A 24,653-nucleotide genomic window follows, 5' to 3' on the forward strand; every position below is an offset into this window, starting at 1 on the left:
CACACACTCTTCAATCTACTCTGTACAACATAATGCTTAAATACTTCATTATATCTGGTTTAGCTGTTCATTCACACATTTTTCATAAATGCAAACCAACACAGACAATACATTTCAAAGAGAGCTCATTAGAATTTATTAAAATTCTACCAGCTTACCCAAAAAAGGCAAATAACAGAAATATTTACAATTCTATTTTTTTTTTCCTTTTAAAACTCTACAATGTTTCCAAGGCCGTTGTCCTGCTGCTCTTCCAGCTGTACCTAAAGATCTCAGTCAGTGCATGTTAGACATTTGATGGAGCAGCAGCTACAGGAGTTAGTCAAGCGTCTCCTAGTGGTCTGGATGAACCATTACAGTCATTCTACACGATCATGGAAGCGTTTCAGTGCGTCCAGTCCTCGAACTCACCATCTCTCTTCATTCAGTTCTGGAATACTGTCATCATGGATACTGATGGGGACTTCTGGAAATCCTGAGGTTCAAATATTGTAATTCGTACAACACGCAGTCTTGTAAGATAAGCTTTAAGACTTCCTCCAGTGACATTAAAAACAGACAGTTTTAGATCTCAAATCTTGAGTGAATTGTAAGAACCTTGAGGAAGAGGAAGAGCTGTAAGACTGTGACGAGCATTAGACTGGAGTGTTTAAGGCCGATAGCTACAGTGCTTGTGCACGTCTCTCTTTTGTTCCATCAATCAGACGGCTTCAAGTTATTTCTGTTTTTGTTGTGCAAGTTGAGCTGGGCTCATTTCAGTGAGTGTATGAAGCTGTCCAGGTCGTATTCATTCTCATACTGCTGCTGGTCCCACAGGTCGCCCAGTCCATCCAGAACAGACTTCATGCTGGCTTTACCAGAGGACGACGATGCCTCGTTCTTCTCTGCTTCATCCTAAACATCAACACAAAGCATTAGAATGAACATGAATCTCTGTCAGTTCCTCATATTAACAATGTGAAGATGTGCATGTGGAAAAACTAGCATTTAGGACTGTACTGCTTCATGGGACGGTGTCTTCTCTGCAAGCACTGACCTTGTCCAGTGTGAAGAGGTTGAGCAGCTGCTCTGTGCCCATACTCTGCAGACTGGCGTTCTCTTGGCTGATGACTGTATTTGCGATGGTCATCTTAAATTTCTGCAGACCCATGATCTTTTCCTCCAGTGTGCCTCGTGTGATGAGACGATACACATTCACCACACGTTTCTGAAACGCACAACACGCAATTATTTTATGGACGCAAATGGGCCAAGTTCACACATTTTCTTACCGAAACAACAAAAACCGAAAAGTTCATTTAGTCAATCACATTTTTTTTAACTCGTTCCCTGCCATTGACGGAATTTTCCAGCTTTCCTTGTTTTCACGTTCATATTATGGGGCTCTATTGCTCTTCTGAAAGAGTACAGAATCTCTGGATCAAAACAGGCAAAAAAGGAGCAGAAACAGTGATAAAAGCATTGCTTACGTACATTGTATTCTTTGAACAAAAAACAAAAAAAAAAAAACAATGTGATTATCTCGGCTTTGTTCAAAATGGGGTTTTTTTTATTATTAAACTTACCACATACAAGTGTTGATAAAAAGAATGCATGAAGCTAGAAAACTTTTTATATAAAGTAGAGGCTCTTTCTTTTAATATACTGCCTGTTCAGATATTCATTTAACAAAATATCCTGGGGGCCATGAAATTGTGAAAATTATCAAAAATGCTAGCGGTGGCTGGCAACGTTTTTAAAAAACACTGGCGGGGAAAGAGTTAACACTCAAAGACTTAAATCTAAACTGCACACAATGCATTTTTATACAAAACTTTTTAATGATGAATTAATTCATGGTTGAACAGCCACCATTTAAGTATTTAAAACATACATTAAATAACAAAGACATTGGGTTAAGTAAAAATATAATATGTAATTCGTGCATATATTTAGCAAAATTCTCTAGTTATTTTTTTCTAGCTAACCAACGCTTAGTCTAGCCAAGTTTATGGACATTTACTTTTCCTCTTACCTTCATATAAATGCATATTAAAGTAGTGTTTACAAGAGCAGAGCTGCTTTGTGTAACCAAGAAAACACAACTGCTGCTGTTCCATAAGCGCCACCTACTGTCAGAGTGAATTTGCATTTTCATTCAGTCAATCTGCTGGTTTTGGTTTCGTGTATATGTTTTATGTAGCACAATTTCACAAAAATAAAGTCAGACATTTATGTTTTTGCTATAAATCTTGAAATTTTACAATCTTATTTAAATTAAAAAAAAAAAAAAAAAAAAAAAAACAACCTGCTCATCCTACATGTGTGTTGGCGTTGCTTGGATCATGACTAAAATTCAGTGGCTGCCACTAATTCCAAATGGCTACAGATTTTTTGTTTGTTTGTTTGGGGCCAGTTTAGCCTGTAATTAAGCAAATTTATTTGTTTTTTTTCTCTAAGAAAAAAAAAAAAAAAAAAAAAAAAAAAAGATATCTGCCCATTTGCTTAAAAATTTCAGTCCATTAATAAATACCGATGTGGTTAACAAAAATGGTAACTTCCATACCTGTCCTATTCTGTGAGCTCGGTCCATGGCCTGCAAGTCTCTCATGGGATTCCAGTCGTGCTCCACAAACACCACAGTATCTGCCCCGGTCAGATTCAATCCCAGTCCACCCACATGGGTAGTGAGCAGCAGAACATCAATGGACGGGTCATTATTGAACCTGTAGAAGGAAAAAGATCACATACAGTGACCCACATGGAACTACCTTCAAAGTTAAATATTTATGGGGTAGTTTGATTGTCTCACCTGGAGACAATTGAGTGCCTGAGGCCGGCCTGAACGCCTCCGTCCAGCCTGAGGTAGGAGATGGTGGGCAGCTGCGACTTGAGCAGGTCCTGCTCCACGATGTCCAGCATGCTCTTCAGTTGGCAGAAGATCAGAACGCGGTGCTGGGCCACCACAGCCTCTGTGCCGCCATCAGACGCTCCAGATGAACCCAGTCCACAGTCCAACAGCAGCTACAACAAAACAGAACAAAAATAAATACATCCTGCTAGTACTGCATTTTGTTTGTACTTTACACTAGATGGCAGTTATTGATTATGATGATGAAAATGGGAAAACACCACTGGATATTGATGATTTAAAAACAAACAAAATTCAATTTATACATCAAAAATCGATTCTCTAAATGTTTATTAATAACACGATGTGAACATCTAAAATCACCAGATATTGAGAATGCAACAGCGTGTATTATACTTTTCTAACTCCAAATGATCGACCACTGATCGGAAACCAGCTGATAATAACTTCCTTGGATTCCATACGTCTCTTAACTTGATGCTCAAATAAACCGATCACATTTTAATGATGCAAAAGACATGCGTGTGTTCATGCTGTGACAGATGAATATGAAAGGCTCCACCGGACTAGAGTAAAATAATGCAGTTACAAGGTGTGTATAATTTAAACTACTTTATTAAATAACTCTCAACCAATCTCTCGACAGTAATTGCAGGCAGCGTTTGCACAAGAAGGTACCTCGCAAAACAATCAAGATTCCAAAACATTCCCAATCCTATTGGTGTGATATCGATGATCTGAAACACTAAAATTGGCTGATAGTAATCATTTAAAACAAAAAAAAAACAAAAAAAAAACAACAACAAAAAAAAAAAAAAGTAACATTGGCTGATATTAATTATTAAAAAAAAAAAAAAACTAATATTGCATATTTTAAAAAAGCAAAACCAAAAGCAAAAAACCCCAAAACATTAACTTTGGCTGATAGCGATAAATCCATATAACCTAAAAATGCTTTGGTTTTACATATATGTGGACAGTACCTGTTTGAGGGCTGAGAGTTTTGGGGCGTGCTGAATGTCTCTGAGGTTGGAGTGTTGGCTGCTCAGCTGTTCTATGATGTGTTTGTACTCTGGGTGTTGAGGGGTCAGCACCAGTGCTGGGTGATTACACAGCTTCCTCAGATACTGCAGAGCCTAAAAACACCAACACAACAGCATTATAGACTGTTTTACTGAGAGGAGGATATTCTTGCCCTCTTATATGACTTATATGAGATCAACCTGGAAGACATGTCCAGTGGCCTTTAGTTTGGGTTTCTCTTCATCCTCTTGCGTAGACGTTGTGGAGATTACATCATCCACGTTCACCTTTGCGCGAGACTTGGCAAAGTCCTCGTAAAGTTGAACCTTAGCAGGTGAGAGAACAAATTTTATTTTGTTTATTGTACATAGTGCACTTTGGCTTTTTTAGTAGCAGTTTGTAGCACTGCATTACAGCTATGCCCTCTGACACACAATCTCAATTTCATCAGCCATATCCTGTGTGTTTTTTGTACCTGTAGAGGACTGAGGTTGCAGTAGTAATCTTGTATGATCTTGGGTGGCAGATCTTGAAGCACATCATCCTTCATTCTCCTCAGGAGGAAGGGCAGAACTTGTCTATGGAGTGCTTCCATTGCCAGCACACCTGAATAACACACACCAACATGTTATTTTAGACTATAAAATCAAAACTCTGAAAGGGTCACAATGGGGAGGAAAAAAAAAAAAAAAAAAAAAAAAACACTATGGCCCTAAAAATAGGGTTTTTAATCATAGAACACATTTTGTGAGGTTCATTTATCTAGATATTTAAGCTTAAGAAGGTCAAGAAGAGCCTCAGAATGAGAGGTCAGTGTTGCTAAAATGAAGAATCAGAGAGATGTGATAATCACACCTGCTTCCTGCTCGCGTGAGGAACTTTTAGCATCTCGACTGGCAAGGATGGGCTTCCCATAGCGTGCAGCAAACTGACGTTCAGTACCAAGAAACCCTGGCATCAGGAAGTCAAAGAGAGACCACAACTCCAGAACATTGTTCTACAGAGACCACAAAAACAACAACAACAAAAAAACCCCACAAGCACAGTCATTAGCTTCTCAAAAACAAACTTCAGAATGTTTCAAGCCAAAATTCTACTTCATATTGGCAAAATTTGAAAGATACATTTCTGTACCTTTCAAATTTTTTATAAAGAATTACTTTTATTCAGCAAAGACATGGCAATAAGTATTTTGGTTTCCACAAAAATAATGTTTCTTGAGCAGTAAATCTGCAAATTAGAATGATTTCAGAAGGATCACGTGACAATGAAGACTGGAGTAATGATGCTGAAAATTCAGCTTTGCCAACAGGAATAAAATACATTTTCAAATAATAAAACAGAAAATAGTTATTTTAAAATTGTAATAATATTTCACTATATTACTGTGTTTACTGTATTTGATCAAACAAATACAGCCTTGGTGAGCATTAGAAATTTTAAAAACATAAAAATAAAAAAAATAAATAAAAAAAAAATGACCACAAACTTTTGAACAATAGTGTATACAAGCCACTCAAGAGCTCAGTTCGTACCTGAATGGGCGTTCCTGAGAGAATTATCCTGTAGTTGGCAGTTAACTGCTTGATTGCTTTGGAGAGTTTGGTCTTTCCATTTTTAATGACGTGACCCTCATCAAGGATACAGTAATTAAATTTAATATCCCTGTAACAGATATAGCCTAGAATTATTAAAGCTTTTCTTTCAACTCCACTGTATATGAAGTCTGTGATTGATAAACAAGTAAATAAGTTGTAACCTGAAAAAGTCAATGTCATTTCTAACGACATCATACGAGGCAACAATGAGATTGTGTTTCTTAACCTGGTGCTGCAACCTGCATAGAATGAAACAGAAAATTGTTTTTTAAAATGAATGACGAGTCGATATTCATTTAACAAGCACTTTCTTATGATCATACCGTGCTCTTTCAGTGGGGGGGCCAGTATAGTGCAGAGGATTGAGATACTCTTTAGAGCAAAACTTCCCAACCTCATCCACCCAGTGTCCTGTCAGCGTGGGCGGACACACCACTATGGAGGGCAAAGGGCAACAGTCGGGAGCCTTTGTCTTGGTGTACTCCTGAGTCCTACATATACCACAGTATTAATCAGCAAATAAAGTATTGTGTTTTAACCTATAATACTGCACTATGAAGAATGAAGTTGATTTGGGGTGTACCTGAGGAAATGATCGCCAGCCAGAATACAGATGGACTGCAAGGTTTTACCCAGACCCATATCATCACACAAGATCCCATGAAGCTTGTACTTGTTCAAAAATGCCAGCCAGTTCACGCCATCCTACAAAAGAGAATAAGATTTCATTTAAGAATGAAACTCATTTTTAGAAGGAAGGATTTAAATGACCAGTGATAAATGAAGTCAAACTTCTTTTATATTAAAGTTTACTGTGTTTCCACCCTCATTTCATTCTCAGAAGGATTTGCCAAAAAATAAAACGGACATTTTCATGGGCAGAACTGTGAAATGCAAACACACCTGTTGGTATTTTCTGAGCTCTGCTTTGATGGGCACAGGAATCTTATAATTTTCCAGTTTCCTTCCATCCAGGAGCTGCTCGAGGAAGTGTCGTTCTCTGGCCTTCTGCCGAATTAGATCTTCAGACATAGACGGTGGGTCTGGGATTCCAGCCTGAATGGGAAAAAAAAAAAAAAAAAAAAAAACTAAGACAAAAAGGAAAACAGCTGCAAAGAAGTTATGCAACAAGCATCCCACCCATACTGAGAACCCTCTGCAGAATGTCTTGCATCATTAGAAGCTAAAAAGCATGAATGCTGGACTGTGCTGGTTACTGATCACTCACCTCAAGAGGAAGCAGTCGGATTAGAGTAGCAAAGCATTGTGTGGCCATGAATCGCACGCTGTCACAGGGGTCACTCATACGGCCCAACACAGGGACCACCAAAAGCACAATGTAGGGCACAATATCCACATCCAACTGTTCCATCACACCTGGACACTGTGCTCAGGAAGAATATTTGTGTTCTGAACACCACTGTACACTTCAAATGTTTGTACACTGCTGTATAAAAGTTTGGGGTTGGTAAGATTTTATGTTTTTGAAGTACCTTATGCTCAACCAAGGCTGCATTTATTTAATCAAAAACACATTAAAAAGTTTTCTATTTTAATATATTTTAAAAGGTGATTTATTCCTGTGATGCAAAGCTGAATTTTCAGCATCATTTCTCCAGTCTTCAGTGTCACATGATCCTTCAGAAATCATTCTAATATGCTGATTTGCTGCACAAGAAACTATTATTATTATTGTTATTAATATTATCAATGTTAAAAACAGCTGCTTAATATCGTTGTGGGAACATTATTCAAAGAATCCTGGAAAAATGTAAGTTCAAAAGAACGTTTATTTGAAAGTAAAATCTTTTGTAACATTATGAATGTCTTTACTGTCATTGTTGATCAATTTAATGCATCCTTGCTGAATAAAAGTATTAAAGGTTTAGTTCACCCATAAATGTAAATTCTTTTATAATTTACTCACCCTCATGTTATTCCAAATCCACAAGACTGAACACAAATGAAGATATATTTAAATCTGAGAGATTTCTGTCCCTCCATTCAAAGTCTATTTACCCAAAACTCATACTTCAAAACATTCATAAAGAGATTGTGTTATACCAGCGCATTACATAAAAGCCTAAAATGTCAGAAGACTTGGATTAAACCAGAATTCTCAGTTTTGGGTGAACCATTTATTTAATTTCTTAAAAAAATAAATAAATAAATAAATAAATAATCTTACTGACCCCAAACTTTTGAACTGTACTGTATGTCTTCCTCAAATTATAATGCATCCTAAATTAAGTTTAACACCTTGGTGAAACACAAAGGCATTTTTAATACAAGAAAACAGCTAGATTTTCATTTGTGACATGCAGAGGATACAGGCCATGGCTTCGATGGCTCCCTCCTGCTTGGTGTTGTCATCAATAGCACCCAACCAGGGAAGCACATGTTCCAGAAACACATTCATGGTCTCCATAGTAGCGATCTTGCTGAGCATGCCCACACAGCGAGCGGCCATGTGACGTACGGCTGTGTATGGATGCTGCAGACAGGTGCACAGGAGAGGCAGCTGCTCCATCAACTGCAGATACAGAGACAACAGGAGACTGGCTGTAATTGCCATTGTTCATGTATTTTGATGCAAGACGTTCTTGAAAGTTGTACGTGTGCATGTGTACATACTACAGGGATGAGCTCTTGGGACATGGCTCCTGCTGTGACCTCCAGCACCTGCAGAGAGTTCACAAGCTCCTGAGCAATCGAGTCTCCCTGCTTCAACAACTGGCTGGAATCTGTAACAAACACGGACACAAAGTGAGAAGTTGGAAATGTGTTTATTAACAAACATTCATCTGAATTATAAAGAGCTTTTCACACAAATCGTAATAAGTCACTACTCAAACTCCACTGAAACATTACCAAATCCATGAGCATTCAGCGCATTCCTCAGCGGACCGGTCATGAACTCCCACAGATATGGCAATGTTTTTGTCAACTCCTGACCGAAATGCCTGGCAACTGTCATCAAGCAGAACTCTGCCCCTCTCCTCTGGATAAGACATGGCTTCTTGCTCTATGTTAGAATTACACAGATATTGTTAGCATCAGTCATGAGTCCATTGAAGAGGACGCTACTAATTACCACACTGTAAACACCTCGTCTGTTTCTGGAGTAATACTGCCTCCGAGGGGCAGGTCATTGTTGGTGTTGGTTTTGGGAGCTTTGGGGGTGGGTCCCCTCTTACTGGTGATGGCAAAAGCTGCTTTCTGATGCCGGTAAAGAGTGATGATGCCCTTTGTCTTGTTCACCATATGATGCATCGCATCCTTCTCTGCCACAGACCCTGCAGGACAGATTAAATACACAACAGGTCTAAAACCAGAAACAGAACTCACAATTTAAATTAAATGCCAACATTCAAATTAAATTGGATGAACCTGGACAATACCAATATAATTAAATTACTATAAAGGGACAAAAAAAATAAATAAAAAAATAAAAAAAATTATAGAAAGTTTATGTTTTGAGTTTTCATATTATATTTTTATATATTTTATAAAATAATTTTTTTTAAATATATTATTTATATATTTTTATACATTATATTTTTTGGTTATATTTTTCACTATTCATTTTATAATACATGAAAATAACACTATTAATAATAATAATAATAATAATAATAATATTATTATTATTAATGCACAATTATTAGTAGAAGAAATAACGGAATATAATTTATTGTATATACAAAAAAGAACAAGAACAACAACAACTATTATTATTATTATTATTATTATTATTATTATTATTATTATTATTATTATTATTATTATTATTATTATTGGGCCAGAATGGACCTTGTTCTTGAAATAAAAGCAGAATAAATTAATATAAATTGTTCATAAATCCATTCTTCACATTAAATTGAAAGGGATCATTAACAAACAATTTACCCACAAATTCGTTCTGCTCGTGTTTCATAAATAAGGGCGGGCAATGAAAATATGAATGCTATGGTGTTCCTCTCACCTTTACTGCTCTCTTGTATTGCCGGAGTGCTGGCTGGCGGGACAGGACAGGCAGCGTTAGGGGTGAGCAACGGATCTACACACACTGAGCTGCAGAGATTCTTCACGATCTTAGCGTTAGGACAGGGAGATCTGGCAGCACACAGCTGCAGCAGGCGAGCGATGTTGGAGGCAGCGTAACCCTGAACGAGTATGTTCTCTTCGCGGCGGGCCGCCTCCATCAGTGGCCTGACCACAGGATTGAGTTTATCCGGCAGCATGGCCAGTCCCACCACAGCGCAGGCGGTGAAGGTATGAACTCTCAGCTGCAGCTGCTGCCATTCCGCACTGGTCTCGCACACAGTGGAATGAGCCTGCAGCCTCTTACTGTCCAAAGGCTGGAACTGACGTGACTTGAGGTTCAGAGAGGAGGTGCATTCTGAAAAGATGGTGGTCACCTAGAGGAAATCAGGGGAGGAATAAGTAGTCATTTTGGAGATATAATCCAAACTGGCATACACTACACTGCTGGTTTTAGAAAAGTGATCTAGAGTTTGCATCCATCTATTCCAATTCTATACATATATTAACAATAATGATGATTATTATTAATAGTATTATTTTATAAATTAATTGTATTATGATATATAAACTGTATCACAATTTATTATGTCTAATAATAATTATTACTGTAACACTGTATTTATAATAAATGTGTATACATCACTTATATTTAAGTTATTGTATTATATTAATATAGTATATTATTATATAGTTATAGTATATTATATAATTATATTGATAATTATATTATAATAATGTAGAAATTACACATTTAAATTATTATATTAACATTAATAATAATAATAATAATAATAATAATAATGTTTGTTATATAAAATAACTTGTGTAATATCTACATTTTATTATAATTACAATATGTAATTATATACTAATTATACTATAACAACAACAACACCACAACATCTATAACGATAATTCATATATTTAAATATACAAATATCATTATATAAATATTAATTTTTTACAGTACATATAACTTAAAATGTGTAATATCTAAATTTTATTATAATTACAATATTAATGTAATTATATAATAATTATACTATAATAATAATAATAATAATAATAATAATACTACAACAATTACTATATACACTACCGGTCAAAAGTTTGGAATTGGTAAGGTTTTTAATGTTTTTAAAAAGTTTCGTCTGCTCACCAAGGCTGCATTTATTTAATTAAAAATACAGCAAAAACAGTAATATTGTGAAATATTACAATTTAAAATAACTTTTGTTTGAATATAAAGTAATTTATTCCTGTGATCAAAGCTGAATTTTCAGCATCATTACTCCAGTCTTCAGTGTCACATGATCCTTCAGAAATCATTCTAATATGCTGATTTGCTGCTCAAGAAACATTTATGATTATTATCAATGTTGAAAAAAGTTGTGTACTTTTTTCTTTTTCTTTTTTCTTTCTTTCCTTCAGGATTCCTTGATGAATACAAAGTTCAAAAGAACAGCATTTATCTGAAATACAAAGCTTTTATAACATTATACACTACCGTTCAAAAGTTTGGGGTCAGTAAGAATATTTATTTATTTTATTTTTTTCAGCAAGGATGCATTAAATCGATCAAAAGTGACAGTAAAGACATTTATAATCTTACAAAAGATTATATTTCAAATAAATGCTGTTCTTTTGAACTTTCCATTCATCAAAAAATCCTGAAAAAAAAAAAAAAAAAAAAAAAAAATTATATATATATATATATATAAAATATTTCACAATATTACTGTATTTTTAATTAAATAAATGCAGCCTTGGTGAGCAGACGAAATTTTAAAAACCATTAAAAATCTTACCGATTCCAAACTTTTGGCCGGTAGTGTATAATGACTATAACAACAATAATAATGCTTAGAGATTTTGTTTCTTTTAGCATCTTTTACTAACCAGCTCATTGGCCTGATCGATGGTGAACACAGTGGAGTTGATTCGTTCTCTCACATCAATTTGGGCGTCAGCCAGCAGTGCTATGAGCTGTTTGCATTCGTTCTGCATGCGGGTAAAAGGAATGGCAATCTCATCGTAGTAGAGTTGCTCTGAGAGGATCAGCAGCAATCGGGGCTGAACCACACTGGATAACAGCTCACACTCCTGTGATGCAGGACAGCATGTCATTAACATGTTTAAAAAGAAACGCAAGACTGACCCTCTCCTGTTCTCACCTTCTGAAGGCCTGCCCACTCACAGATCACCATAGAAACCGCAATTCGCTGCAGGGCCGATTTGGAATTGAGATGGAACAGTAAAAGCTGAGCTAGAGACTCAGCGGGCCGGAGTTCCTGAGAAGAGCTGTTCAACCGTGGGTCACATATACAATTGCACAGCACCCCCAACAGCCTAGGAGGACATAAAGTAGTCAATCAAATATGGCACAAAGGCACAGAAAAAAAAAAAATCAAATTTAAAGAACCTCCGCCTGCATCCCACCCACTTTGCAGCCATTAGACGTGCACGTGTCACCACATAGTCTCGTGTGGCAGGATCTTCTGTAATTGTCTCCGCTCCACCGATGTATTCCTGGACCGTTTCCTTGACTGGAACAGATCCCTGTCGGGTCTTCCCAGAAGCCTTCTCCTGCAGATTAACAGAATGAAGCAGAATGAGTGGGAAGTGTAAAGGTTGTAGGATGGATTAGTCTCAGCCTCAGACAGCATGCCCACGGACCACCCACAGTCCGTTTGCTGACCGTCTGATGCATACTGCACACAAAAAAAAAAAAAAAAAAAGGAAAAGCACTTTCTCACTCTGATGAGCTCTAATCTGAAGTGTAAAATCTGCTTTGTCCAGTCGTCATTGTCACATGATCGTTCAGAAATCATTCTAATATGCTGATTTGGTGCTCAAGGAACATTTCTTATTATCAATGTTGAAAACAGTTGTGCCGATTAATATTTTATCAATTTAGTGCATCCTTGCTCAATAAAATATTAATTTGTTAATGGTAACAATAACGTATGTAAAACCACTTTAAAACTTGCATGCTCCAGTGAAATACTGGTTAAGAGATTTTGACCTCCACCCTCACCTTTAAGCGGGCTTTCACTTCCAGCAGCATGTTGGGGTCTATTGGGATGTGTGGTGCTTGCATCATCAAACAGAGCCAGGCACCCATCCAAGGACAGCTGGCCGCCACCACATACTGCTGCGGGGCCTGTTGCAACAACTCCCCCCACACCTATAAAACCATCAACATATTAAAACTATTTAACATATCAATCAGAGAAAAAATTTTTTCTTCAAAGAGTGGCAGAGAGTGAGTTTCAGTGGGCAACACCTTCTGTATCAGCTCTAGGATCTCTTGGTTGCTCTCCAGGATGCAGGACTGAAAAATGTGTCTTAACATGTCCTGCATGATGGGATTCAGCCACACTGCACAACTCTAAAGGCAAAATTATAAAATCAGAGCAAAAAAACGGGAAAGACAATATAATTGAAACTGAAGATGTCCAACACTGCATATTTTGATTTTACTGTGCAACCCTAGTTAAAAACACATCTACTTTTATGTTGGTGTGTACACTTGGCTTTACACAGAATATCCAACCTGGTCGGCTTTGGAAAGCAGTGTGAAGAGGGTTTCTAGGGCAGCCCGACGAACAGAAGCAATGGTATGTCTCAGGAACGGCCACACTCGAGGAACCAACACTGTCAGAGACTGATGCGTGCTGGGAAAGACCAAAAAAAAAAAAAAAAAAAAAAAAAAAAGGTTTTAGTTTCCCATTGATCATTGTCAAAAAGTGGTGTTAATAGAAATAAAAATAAGAAATCCTTTCAGATCTAACCTGCACTGGCGGACCTGTGGGTAAGTGAGCAAGGAGGACAGGAGGGTCATGATGCTGTTAGTTGAAGCTGTGAGATCGTCCAGCTCCAGCAGAGCATTCCACAGTGTGTCCACGATGAAGGGAACCTATTCAGCACAAACAGGGATTATAAATATACAGCCATTAACCCAGAGAAATTGCTGTGAATAAGTGCTAGATGTAAGACTGACTTGAATGTGTTGGAAAATTGATTTCATGCACAGTGACAGACTGACTGGCCTACATTGGACTATTTTAAGACCATCAGCATCTGATAATAAGACATGCTCTCTTATATATCTGCAATGGCTGTCAAAAACAAGTGAACTTCGAGCTCAGACCTTGACAGGCTGTGACTGAACCAATCCATCCACCACAGGGATCAAAGCTGCTGCTGCCACAGCACGAACATCATCATCCAGATCCCGCAGGCCTTCTGTAATGGCAGGAAGAACCCGGGGCAGGAGCTCTGTGATCAAATCCTAAGGGTCAGAAAGGTGTGAAGGTCACACACAGGTTAAACACTACAACACGAATGTCACTTTAAATCTCAGCCAATAAGAATGTGAGACTTCTTTACCTGTCTGACAGCAAGAACATATTTGATGCCCAGCAGGCCTCCGTGTCGAACCTCCCACTGGTCTTCAGTTAGCAGCTTAAGCAGAATGTCTACAGTCATGGCAACGCCACTGTTCGCCATGTGCTTCAAAGCCACTCCCAGAGTTTGGGCACACGTCTCTCTGACAGGTGCAACCACCTGAAAATGTTGAGGAAAAAAAAAAAAAAATGCTTCAAGAATAGACTAAGAAAATTAAATCCTTGCCACAAAAAATAAAATAAATTATAATTTAAAAAAAAAAAAAAAGCCTCTAGTCTTAAGGGTAAAACCAGACACCACTAATTAAAATTCAATATAAAAATAATGCCCAAAAATGCTAAAATAAATAATTAAAAAATAAACATCTTTCAAACAACTGTAGTGACATTGACATTGTCAGTGTTTTTTTTAGCCACTAGGGGGCAACAGGGCTACAGGCACTAATGAACAAACTCAGTAGGGTTGTCAAAAGTACAGACTTCGGAACCAAATTGGTACTGAAATTTTAAAAATGTGACGATACCAGCACTTCCCCCTAGCATTTTGAACGCTGTTAAGCGGATTCTTAAACACCTCTGATTGGCCATTGTGTTCACGCAATCAATAGATATGTCTGTGATTGGCTACAATGATCATCACTTGGAAAACATGTTGTAAATAGACATCTTTAACGCTTTTCACCGAGCGCATGCACAGATAGACGTGAGCGATCCCTAATATATCCGCTAACAGTAGCCTGCTTTCAAATGCTCCCATGCGTATCTGTGCAAGTGCTCACTGAAGAGCATCAAAGATGTTAATTTACAACATGTTTTTGAAGTGATGAACATTGTAGCCAATCACAGACATCAGAGGTGTGTTGTCAAAAGTACCGACTTCAGTACCTACTCAGAAATTACAAGATGACAAACCTCATCTGACACAAAATCTCCAAATCTGTCCAAAGCAAAGACACACAAAAGCCGGATGACCAAATCCTCCAGCCACTCCTGGTGCTGTCGCTCCATCTGAGAATGTAGAAGTCGACAAACATCAGAAAATGAACTTGACAGAAAATGACAGTGAAAATGTCCAATGAGCTGGTGAACACCTGTTCTGCTGTACTGCCAACAGTCTTTCCTCCACCAGCACCGTGACACTTCAGCACTTCCCTCAGTCCTGTGCCGGCACCGTGACGAATCTAAGCATGCCAAATAAAAACTCAGTAAATAACTTCTGTTTACACGCAACTGCAAACTGCACTTAAGATCATTTGTCTCTCAAAAAGCACAAGACCAGCAGGAATCAGTGTTGCCGTTAAAGAATTTTTTTAAAGCATTAGTTTTAGTTAACAGAAATAAAGTTAAAGAAAATATTAGATGAAAAATGTAAACTTAAATTATTAAAAAAAAAAAAAAAAATATTACCTTGGCAACTAATTGAAAAAAATAAAAAATAAAAAAAATAAAAAAGGTAAATAAAAATAAATTAAAACTAAATTGAAAACAAAAACTAATAAAAATGACAAAAAGCACAAATTACAAAAAAATTAAAAAGACAATTAAAATATAAAAAAAGCTAATTCATAATATTAATAAATACTATAATAGTATACAAATAATACCAAAATAACACTGACAATCATGACAGCGAGAGATAAATCACTGCCCCATTTGAAATAAACTGCAGTCTTAACCAGGCCTGGGAGATAGTGAATATTTATGATATATTTTCGCAATGATTTTTCTGGCAACATAAAGTTACGCACTGTGAAATATAGCAATATTTTAATGCATTTTTTATTGGTCCATTCATTTTCAGAAGCACTGAATCATTAGATTAGTTGTAAGATCCATTCTTGTCTTGCGGCCATTTCGGAGCAAGTTTTGTTTGGAAGGGGAATATGAGCTATAACCGATTTGCTCTATACAAAGGATTTTTTCAGTACCTCCCACGAGGGGTTGAAGAGGTCATTGCACAGTTCATCACAGAAGCTTTCCAGGGGCCATTCCTGAGTCTGTGAAACAAAAAACAGATATTAGTCACAAAAGGACACAATTAATGTGAACAGCTCCATGTGTGAAAGAAAAAGCAAGCATGTGTGCAAGTCTCACACCTCCTCAAATAAACTGGAGTTATCAGGGACATTATCGATTAAGACTTTGCTGTCGGTTGCTGGCTGCTCAATGACTACATTTGTGGTTTTCCGTCGTTTCTCCTCTGGCTCTCCCTCAAAACTGTCATTGCTGTGGCAGAGGAACATAAGAGTTGGTTAGAGTGACCACCCACATCCCCAGAAACAGTCATTATCTTTAAAGTCAACATGAAATACTGTCTATAGGGCTGGGAGTCTTCTGGCACATCACAACCTGATTCTGAAAATTATTCTTAAACTCATCTCTCTAGAGGTGCAAATCTTTGACATGTGAAGGTGGCGGAGTAAACCATAAAAGTTGTTCTAGAATAAGTCTGCTCTCACCCACTAACAGAAACAAAAAAAAAAAAAAAAAAAAAAAAAAAAACACACACACACACACACACACACAGGTATGATAACCTAGTATCTCTGTGAAAATTCAATGCTGCAGAGTGACCTTAAAGCCTACATCGCTTTCCGTGGCTTCGCACAAGAATAATCAACTTTCAAGTGCGTGATAGATTGTGTTCTACAACTGTGATTCCTGTATAAATCCATATTCCCTTTAAATGTTCTTGATCCGTAAAGTTTTCTTTGTTTGTCATCGTCTTAAAGATCTTGTAAAATAAAGCATGTGCAGCCTCTGTGTCCGTGGCTGTTAAACTTTTATGAAAGCAGTCATACCCAAAATTGCTAATAGTACACAGTAAATAATTGTCAATTTTGATTTTGTTGACTTTTAAAAACAAGGAACAAAAGGAAATACAGATCTATTAGCATTACCTCTTTTCATTAGGATCCATGTCTCTGGATCTCTGCTTTGCCACCAGTTTCGCCATCCTCTTGGCCTTGTTCTTCTGTCGATTGCTCATGCCTGGACGAAACTGTGAATCTATGAGCTCTGCAGTCGTCTAAAGAAGAGAACACAAAATTGAACATCTTAATCATCTGAATTGATAAGTGCCTCGATTAGACCTGGACGATATTAAATAATCACAAAATAGTTGCAATGATTTATGCCCATTCACCTTCTCCTCTAATGTGAGCCTTTAAACATCTGTGTAATATAAAGTAAGAAAGAAATTCCCAACGAAACTCACCAAATGGTTGCGTGAGAAGTGACAGCCCAGGCTTTTACCAGGCTGTGATCTGTTGGTACTGGAGGCACAAGCGTCCTCCAGGTCCTCATCATTAAAAAGCTCCTCCGTGTCCATGCCGATCGCAGCACCCATATCCAATCCCAACTTCTTCTGCAACTGCTTTCTCTGCCGGGCCAAACGCTCTTTCGGATCCGTCTCACCTGAAGAACAGAATGCAATCATGATTCAAAATGGCAAAACCAACAAGGGTGTTCTAGGTGTGTGCTTTGTGGTTCAATTCAAAACTATTTGATACTCTGGTCTCTACATATCACCCATTTTATTGTCCACCAGGTTATAATTAAAAAAAAAAAAAAAAAAAAAAAATCACAATCGCTTGATTCAGGGTTTCTACAGGTTTCATCAAATCTAATTTAATGCTTTTTAATGCCAATTTTTAATTTTTTAATGCCATATATATATGCCGCTAAATGTCGATAGATGACGTCATACGGCAATTAGAATATTCATCATGTCATTGTTGTATTCGCATTCTGTCAAGTATCAGCCCTTTACATTTGTTTGCTTCTCTGCTGCTACCCTTTTGCTGACATTATATTTTAATACAGCCAAATTCCCAATAAAATTGTTTCATCTATATATTTTTTCTGTTTTTGTTGTCATTCAATATGAAAGGTTGACTGAAACGTGGCCCATTAAGACTACATACAGGGCTCGACAATAAGCCTTGTCATGTGGACACACGTAAATCGGTCATGCACTTGTACGAGTAAAACAGTTGCTTGTCCGGGAAAATAAAAAAAAAAGAAAAATTTTTTTAATACAGCTTCAGAACAAATATAAATTTGTTCTGAAGCAATATCCTTTTAGAATATTGCAGCTTTGACATATGTAAACCTGCATATTTTTGACTGATTACAACTGCATTAAATGTTATGGGATTGTTTTAAATATTTTTTGTATAATATTTTTGTTTTTTGTTGGGGGGGGGGGGGGGATGATACTTTTAAAAATGAAACTAAACCAGTAGGTGGCGGCAAGTGAACCGCTTAATGAGTGGGTCACTGATTCATTCATTCAAACGATTCATTCAAATGGCTGATTCATTCAAGTATGAGGCAGTTGTTTATGAATGGGTTATTTAATCTTTGACTCAACTGATTCATTCAAAACGCTGAATCATTCAGTAATGATAAAATAGAACAAAAACAGTCAATGTTCCTTCTAAAAAGTAAGTGGCATACTCGCAGTCATACTCGTGTTTTGGCGATTCCCAAGTTGCTGTTTTTTTTTTTGTTTTGTTTTTTGACGTTTTAATCAGGTCCTTGTCCGGTCGAGAAAGTAAAGTTCGAGCCCTGACATGTTAAACCAGCACTAAAATCCTGATTTATAATCGAGACGTTGTCTGACAAAAATCACCATACACATAAGATAGACATTTGCTGTGATTTTGGCTATATATACACACACGTAAAAGGATCACTCAGGTTAGAAGCAATAGTATCTATTTTAAATAAACTGGTAGTATTATTTTTCTTCACAACTATCTAAAAAATTTAATGCCTGTAGAAATAAAATGTAATGCTTTTTAATGCCATTTAAGGCCTTAATTTTTGCAAAATCCATATAATGACTTTTAATGCTTTTTAATGCCCCGCGGATACCCTGTTGATTAGAATAGCACCCATCAATGAGGTGTCATTCATGTTCTTAGCAGAAATGGTGCAGGGTAAAGTATAAGCAAGTTTAATAACAAACACCACTTATGAAATTGAAAATTAAGGTGTACATGTACAGACGAAACATTTGTAATCAAATTTCTTCCATACAGATATGCAAATAAATGCACACTGCATCTCTTATCCAACTCTAGGACAGTCAAATGAACAATGCTTTAATTTCCTTATTACAGTCCAATTCAATAGTATTATATCTCTTTCCTGTAGAGTTATAAATATTATCTACACATATGCAAAAAAAGGATGTCTGTGGCACAAACGGTGCAGGGTGAGTTACACAGCAAAGTTTAATACTCGAGGTTAGAAATTTGAACAAACTCCAAACCCCAAGTATAAACAATAGAAATAACTACATGAAAGTTACAAAGCAGCAGTGTTAAAGGATTAGTTCACTTCTGAATGAAAATTTCCTGATAATTTACTCACCCCCATGTCATCCAAGATGTTCATGTCTTTCTTTCTTCAGTCAAAAACAAATTAAGGTTTGAGGAAAACATTCCAGGATTCTTCTCCATATAGTGGACTTCAGTGGGGTTCACCGGGTGGAAGGTCCAAATTGCAGTTTCAATGCAGCTTCAAAGGGCTCTGCACAATCCCAGACGAGGAATAAGGATCTTACCTAGTGAAACGATTGGTAATTTTCTAAAAAAATAAATAAATAAAATTTATATACTTTTTAACCACAAATGTTTGTCTTGCACTAGCTCTGCGATCCGCACGCATGACGTAATCACGTTACAAAGATCATACGTAACGTAGGCGGAAGTACTGGTCCACTGTCTACAAAGTGAACGTGCAAAGATTAAGCCAAACGGCCTTTACAAAAAGAAAAAAAGATAAAACAACGATATCAGACGATTTTGAAGTTGGAGGACAAAATTAGATGATGTTTTTCACCCTACCATGTTACTTCCACCTACGTCACACATGACCTTTCAAAGTAATGCGTGGCGCATCGCAGAGCAGTGCAAGACAAGCTTTTGCGGTTAAAAAGTATATAAATGAGTTTCGCTAGACAAGACCCTTATTCCTCGCCTGGAATCGCGTAGAGCCCTTTGAAGCTGCATTGAAACTGCAATTTGGACCTTCCACCCAGTGAACCACACTGAAGTCCACTATATGGAGAAAAATCCTGGAATGTTTTCCCTCAAAAACCTTAATTTCTTTTCGACTGAAGAAAGACATGAACATCTTGGGTGACACTGGGTGAGTAAATTATCAGGAAATTTTCATTCAGAAGAGAACTAATCCCTTTAACACACATGAGAGATCTAACCCTACCTGACTTATCATCTTGCACCTCAAATTCCGCTCCTGCTGAGCCAAGCAGCGACGCTCCGTGCTTGAGCAGACGGGAGATATCAAACCTGTAGAAACTCAGCCTGTCTGAAGAGACATCCTCTGGAGACATATCTTCTGGACACATCTCTGAAAAGGACAACACATATGAAACTCTTGCTCAGCTCAAGACACACATTAGACAGAAGCTTAAGACTTGTCAGCTGTTAACATTTCACGTGGCATTACCACTGCAGGATCAAATTGGTGTTGATTTGCATTTGACTGCATTGACAAAGTGTATAACCAGTTACCGCAGCTATGTGCCTTCCTGTAAACATTTTAAAGAAAATCCCAAAACCCTCCAATTCTCCAGTAATCAATCTGGAATCTGGGAATATTCAGATCACCGTCTTTTGGCTTCGGAGCTGGGTTCCATTCCGGAATATTCTTCACTATGGCTTCGACAGCCTGTCCCGCTGCGATTCGCGTATCCCAGTTCGGACTCCTCAAGAATGTTAAAACCTATTGAGACCGGAGGAAGGGAAAACACATCAATAATCGGAAGGGTTAAAATTCAGCAACAGGCAAGTTTGTTCAAATGCACCACACATTAGGCAAATAAGAACTTCCAAACCTTTACCTCTTATGAAATCTCTATGGCCTCTCTTTTTCAGTTGAAAGTATTAACCCAGACATTTTAAAAAACACATTAAGAGAATGTTATAACACCGACACACAGGATTGTAGGATACCAAAGAAAACCAAGAACAAAAACCATGCACCATGCACCCACATTAAACAAATGAATAATTCAGTAACATGATATACATCTCAAAGTACCACAATAACACCATCTGATACCACCACATCACATTTTGTAAGAGGATGCTGCCATTCTTTAAAAGGTGCAGAAAGGCTGTCACTGTCCAAATTTAAGTCAACACCAAAAACAATTTTGTGTATATCTGCTAGATGTCTGTTCTGTGTGTGTAGTGAAAAAATATGTTTGTGCATAGACCTTGCTGTGTAAACAGGAGAAAAATAAAGTGGATCAGACCGATCCACAAAGCACCAAAACACTTTGTAGCCAATCAACAATAGCATATGCTCTTGATGGGGGTGGCAAAGAGAACAAGTGGGACATCTGTAAAAAGAGAGATGCCTGGTATATTACCAAAAAGGAAATGGTCAAAGGAATATAATTGGAAGAAGGGTTGCAATCAGGCAAGAGCCAGGACCCGCATTAATATTGGAAAAAACTTTCCAGCGCTGGAGAGACGTTAAGAGAGCATGAAGGCCTGAAAATGGATGCCGATGTTGCTTTGTTTTTGTTCGATATACGAGTAACATTGGTTTTGCTATGTTCCACAGAACCAAGGTATGCTGTTGTTGTTCAATCACAGCTGATTCACCCATACTTGCGTAAGCTATCCGATGCACCAACTGTTAGTAGTTTCCTGTGTTGCATGTTAGGGGCCGGGCAAATTAAGGGAGGGGTGCATTTGTTTGGGTGTCGATTTCAAATATTTCTCAGAAACTGCTTACTGCACCTTTAAGTTCTGTTCTGCAGGTCTAAATCTTGGTTCAATTGTGATTTGTTTTTCAAATCCAATCTTTATCTCTACTCTGGCATTTTGCAAGTGATGAAATTAAACCCATTTGTTCAGACAGACAGGCAGTATCTACAACAGTTGCTATAGTAATGATGCAAGCATCAGCATGATGCCAAAAGACTTTATCATACAATAGATCAGCTGTCAGTGTAGAAAGAGAGAACTGGACATTTTGCTTGCAAAAGTCTTAGTCCACCACTAGCTTTGTTGTTTTAGCACTGTTTTAATGACCATCCATATTTATTTTTTGGTCTTTATTATGATACAAACAGAAAATACAGGAAATATGTACACAAAATGTCAAAAAAAAAAAAAAAAAAAAAAAAATCAGTATTTAGTGTGACCTCCTGGAAGAAAAGAAGAAAATCTGAGAAACTTCTCATCAGATTTTGAAAGTTTTCTTGGCCTTCCAGTCATTTTCCATTCCATTTAGGTTTAAGAGATCCAGGTTCCTGCTATTGCTCGAGTGTAAGTGGAGGTCACTAAGTACTTGCCACTTTAGCCTACAGCCTTTTTTTTTTTCCCCTGATTTTCTTCCTGTTTAATACTGCATACAAAGTTCCTGTATTTTCTGGTTGTATTCTAATAAAAGGGACTGAGAAATAATTATATATGGTCATTATACCATTGCTAAAACAACATCTATCTATATCTATACATCTATATCTACATAACTATATCTACAGTAGTCAACATTTGAAGTGGAACAAAACCTTTCATCAAAGTTCTCCTAAAACCTTCTTCTTAGGACAACTTTGATGAACTTTTTTGATCCATTTCAAATATTGACTACTGTGTGTGTGTGGTTTGTTGTAATTTTGTTTGTAAATTCATGTGTGTTTTTACATTAACATTCAAAAGCATCTGCTAAATAAATGCCTTATCCACAGCGATTCACAATAGTGTTTTCACATCACATATGAGCAGTGAACAACAGATGGTAAGCATGCTATTTGGAATGCTGTGTGCTAGGAAAGACGTTCTTCCTGTACAAATACAAACAAATGCAACTAGTACAACAATACAGATACGTTGTTCTTTTGCATATCTGATCCATTTTGACAAATGACAAACTACTAAATGAGCCGGTCAAAAAAAAAAAAATTATTTCAGCTGGTCTGAACAAATCCTAAACACTCACCTTTGATAGCAGGTTATTAAGCTCATGTGGGTGAAGCTTAACAACATCTCCCAGCTGCTGAGCAGCTGCTTTACGGGTAACAGGAGTCGTTCCTGTATCCAATAAGATAAATAGACGTTCCAACCTGGAGACAGTGAGAAAAAAAGAAAAAAACAGTAAGTAAAAATATAATTCTATAATGTTATAAATAAACTGATAATTTAAGCCAAGGTCACACTAGAGACTGCACCTGAAATTTCTTCAGACACCGCAACCTCATGATTTACTGTAAAGATGCTTTGAAACAATGTGTGTATAAAGCTCTATATAAATAAAATTGATTTGAACTTAAAGTTTGTGTTTTTTAATAAATCTAAGAGGTCACACTGTGAAGTATCGTTCTTCTATTGGTCACACATCCTTGCATGGTACAAATTTGCAGGAAAGAGCTCAAAAAAAAAAAAAAAAAAAAAACTGGAGTGCAGTGAAATTTACATGAGCTTGTGCTTCAAATATCCCTCCCACATTTGCATTGGAGAAAAAAAAAAAAAAAAAGTTACATTGTAATTGCGTTAGTAATTTTTTGTTTACATTTAACTAGGTCTTATGCCACCCAACATTACCAGTGGTTTTGGACACACATGGACATCTAAAGGCCTGGACTGCATGCAATTTGTGTATTAACTATTTATTATTAGTAATAACTGGTCATGTGATCAACGTGGCGTCGCCCATGGGGGGCGAACCGGTCTATAAGAAACAGAAGCTTTTCGCGAGTTTGATTTTAATTGATTTCTTTTTGATTTTTTTATGACCAAAAAAAAAAAACCTTTATGGGTTAAAAAAAAAAAAAGACAACCTAGCAGCTTCCCTCACACCATCCTGTCAAAAGCGTTATATAACGGCACATTAATCTACTGCATCAACTGAAGAGATGGATTAGGAGAAACGAGTGCTGCCTTCAGTCTGTCTGGATGTTAACTATGTCTTCACCTCAATGACAGTGCCCAACCCAGAGAGGGATGACACTGCGTGGGGTTAGCCCACTAATCACCCGTGGATTTACACATTAGCCGGAGATTTACCAGGATAGAGTAGAATCATTATGGCAGACCACAAAACTATTTAAGTTGGGTTCATAACGCACGTGAAATATACCACAAAACACTACGAATATATGATACAGAGCATGAGACAACACAATTTGACAGGTTAAATAATGACGTGTTCATTTGCGGGAGGTTAAATTGCTTCTGCAGTAGCGGTGAGGAATTAACGTTACGTTATTTTGAAAATACTGCCCGTTTTACCTTACGTTATAATGTATATATCATAAAAGTATTAAGAATTAGAAAATTCAACTGAGGAGACACATTTACCAGCTGCAAATCAACCATAAACCACCAACTCACCTTGAAACAGCCATATGAGCTGTTCGGGTATCCGGCTTTGGATCCGGGCGCGGGGTTCGGGTTCAGGTTTGGGCTCGCGCTGCTACTGACCGTCGCGTGCGAGGACAGGCCCGATCTCTCGCACACTGCCTCAAAATCGGACTGCTCGCTTATTAAATATTTCCCACAGCGCCCGAAGACGCCGAATAACACCTACGCCAGCGTACAGATTGATTTAGCCCTCCGCACTTCCCCGAAAACGGTATTTTAATCGAATAAACGGGGGAAAATAATTTTGTTGATCACAAAAGAGAAGCCAGGCGGCTGGTTTTATATGAGGAGCCATCTTGCATTTATTCCTTCA

General features: G+C 37.3%; 1 protein-coding gene across 1 annotated transcript; it reads right to left on the minus strand.

Moving 5' to 3' along the window:
- Window positions 1–112: 112 nt before the first annotated feature.
- Window positions 113–24,652, minus strand: btaf1 (BTAF1 RNA polymerase II, B-TFIID transcription factor-associated). The gene is made up of 38 exons (XM_051917425.1): window positions 24,311–24,652; window positions 22,920–23,043; window positions 20,573–20,687; window positions 20,166–20,312; window positions 17,146–17,345; window positions 16,829–16,956; window positions 16,025–16,154; window positions 15,857–15,925; window positions 15,020–15,109; window positions 14,841–14,936; window positions 13,912–14,088; window positions 13,673–13,813; window positions 13,314–13,438; window positions 13,076–13,196; window positions 12,806–12,910; window positions 12,557–12,706; window positions 11,963–12,105; window positions 11,694–11,868; window positions 11,419–11,622; window positions 9,458–9,893; window positions 8,581–8,768; window positions 8,344–8,497; window positions 8,107–8,216; window positions 7,804–8,005; window positions 6,701–6,849; window positions 6,376–6,528; window positions 6,056–6,177; window positions 5,796–5,963; window positions 5,634–5,711; window positions 5,410–5,539; window positions 4,730–4,871; window positions 4,350–4,480; window positions 4,075–4,200; window positions 3,835–3,987; window positions 2,792–3,003; window positions 2,546–2,705; window positions 1,037–1,207; window positions 113–894 (listed from the first exon to the last, which is right to left on the minus strand). The coding sequence occupies exons 1-38, from the start codon at window positions 24,322–24,324 to the stop codon at window positions 751–753; spliced, it is 5,583 nt and encodes a 1,860-aa protein (XP_051773385.1). The 5' UTR covers window positions 24,325–24,652; the 3' UTR covers window positions 113–750.
- Between the last annotated feature and the right edge of the window lies 1 nt (window position 24,653).

Source organism: Ctenopharyngodon idella, chromosome 13, assembly GCF_019924925.1.
Source record: "Ctenopharyngodon idella isolate HZGC_01 chromosome 13, HZGC01, whole genome shotgun sequence".
In the NCBI taxonomy this organism is placed as follows: Eukaryota; Metazoa; Chordata; class Actinopteri; order Cypriniformes; family Xenocyprididae; genus Ctenopharyngodon; species Ctenopharyngodon idella.

What these genes read in the sequence shown, in the direction of transcription:
- btaf1 (XM_051917425.1), bottom strand. An exon ending in AACTCTCAGCCCTCAAACAG is followed by an intron (nt 3,004 to 3,834) that starts GTACTGTCCACA and finishes GTTTTGTTGTAG; the next exon opens with CTGCTGTTGGACTGTGGACT. An exon ending in ACCTCTTCACACTGGACAAG is followed by an intron (nt 895 to 1,036) that starts GTCAGTGCTTGC and finishes GTTGATGTTTAG; the next exon opens with GATGAAGCAGAGAAGAACGA.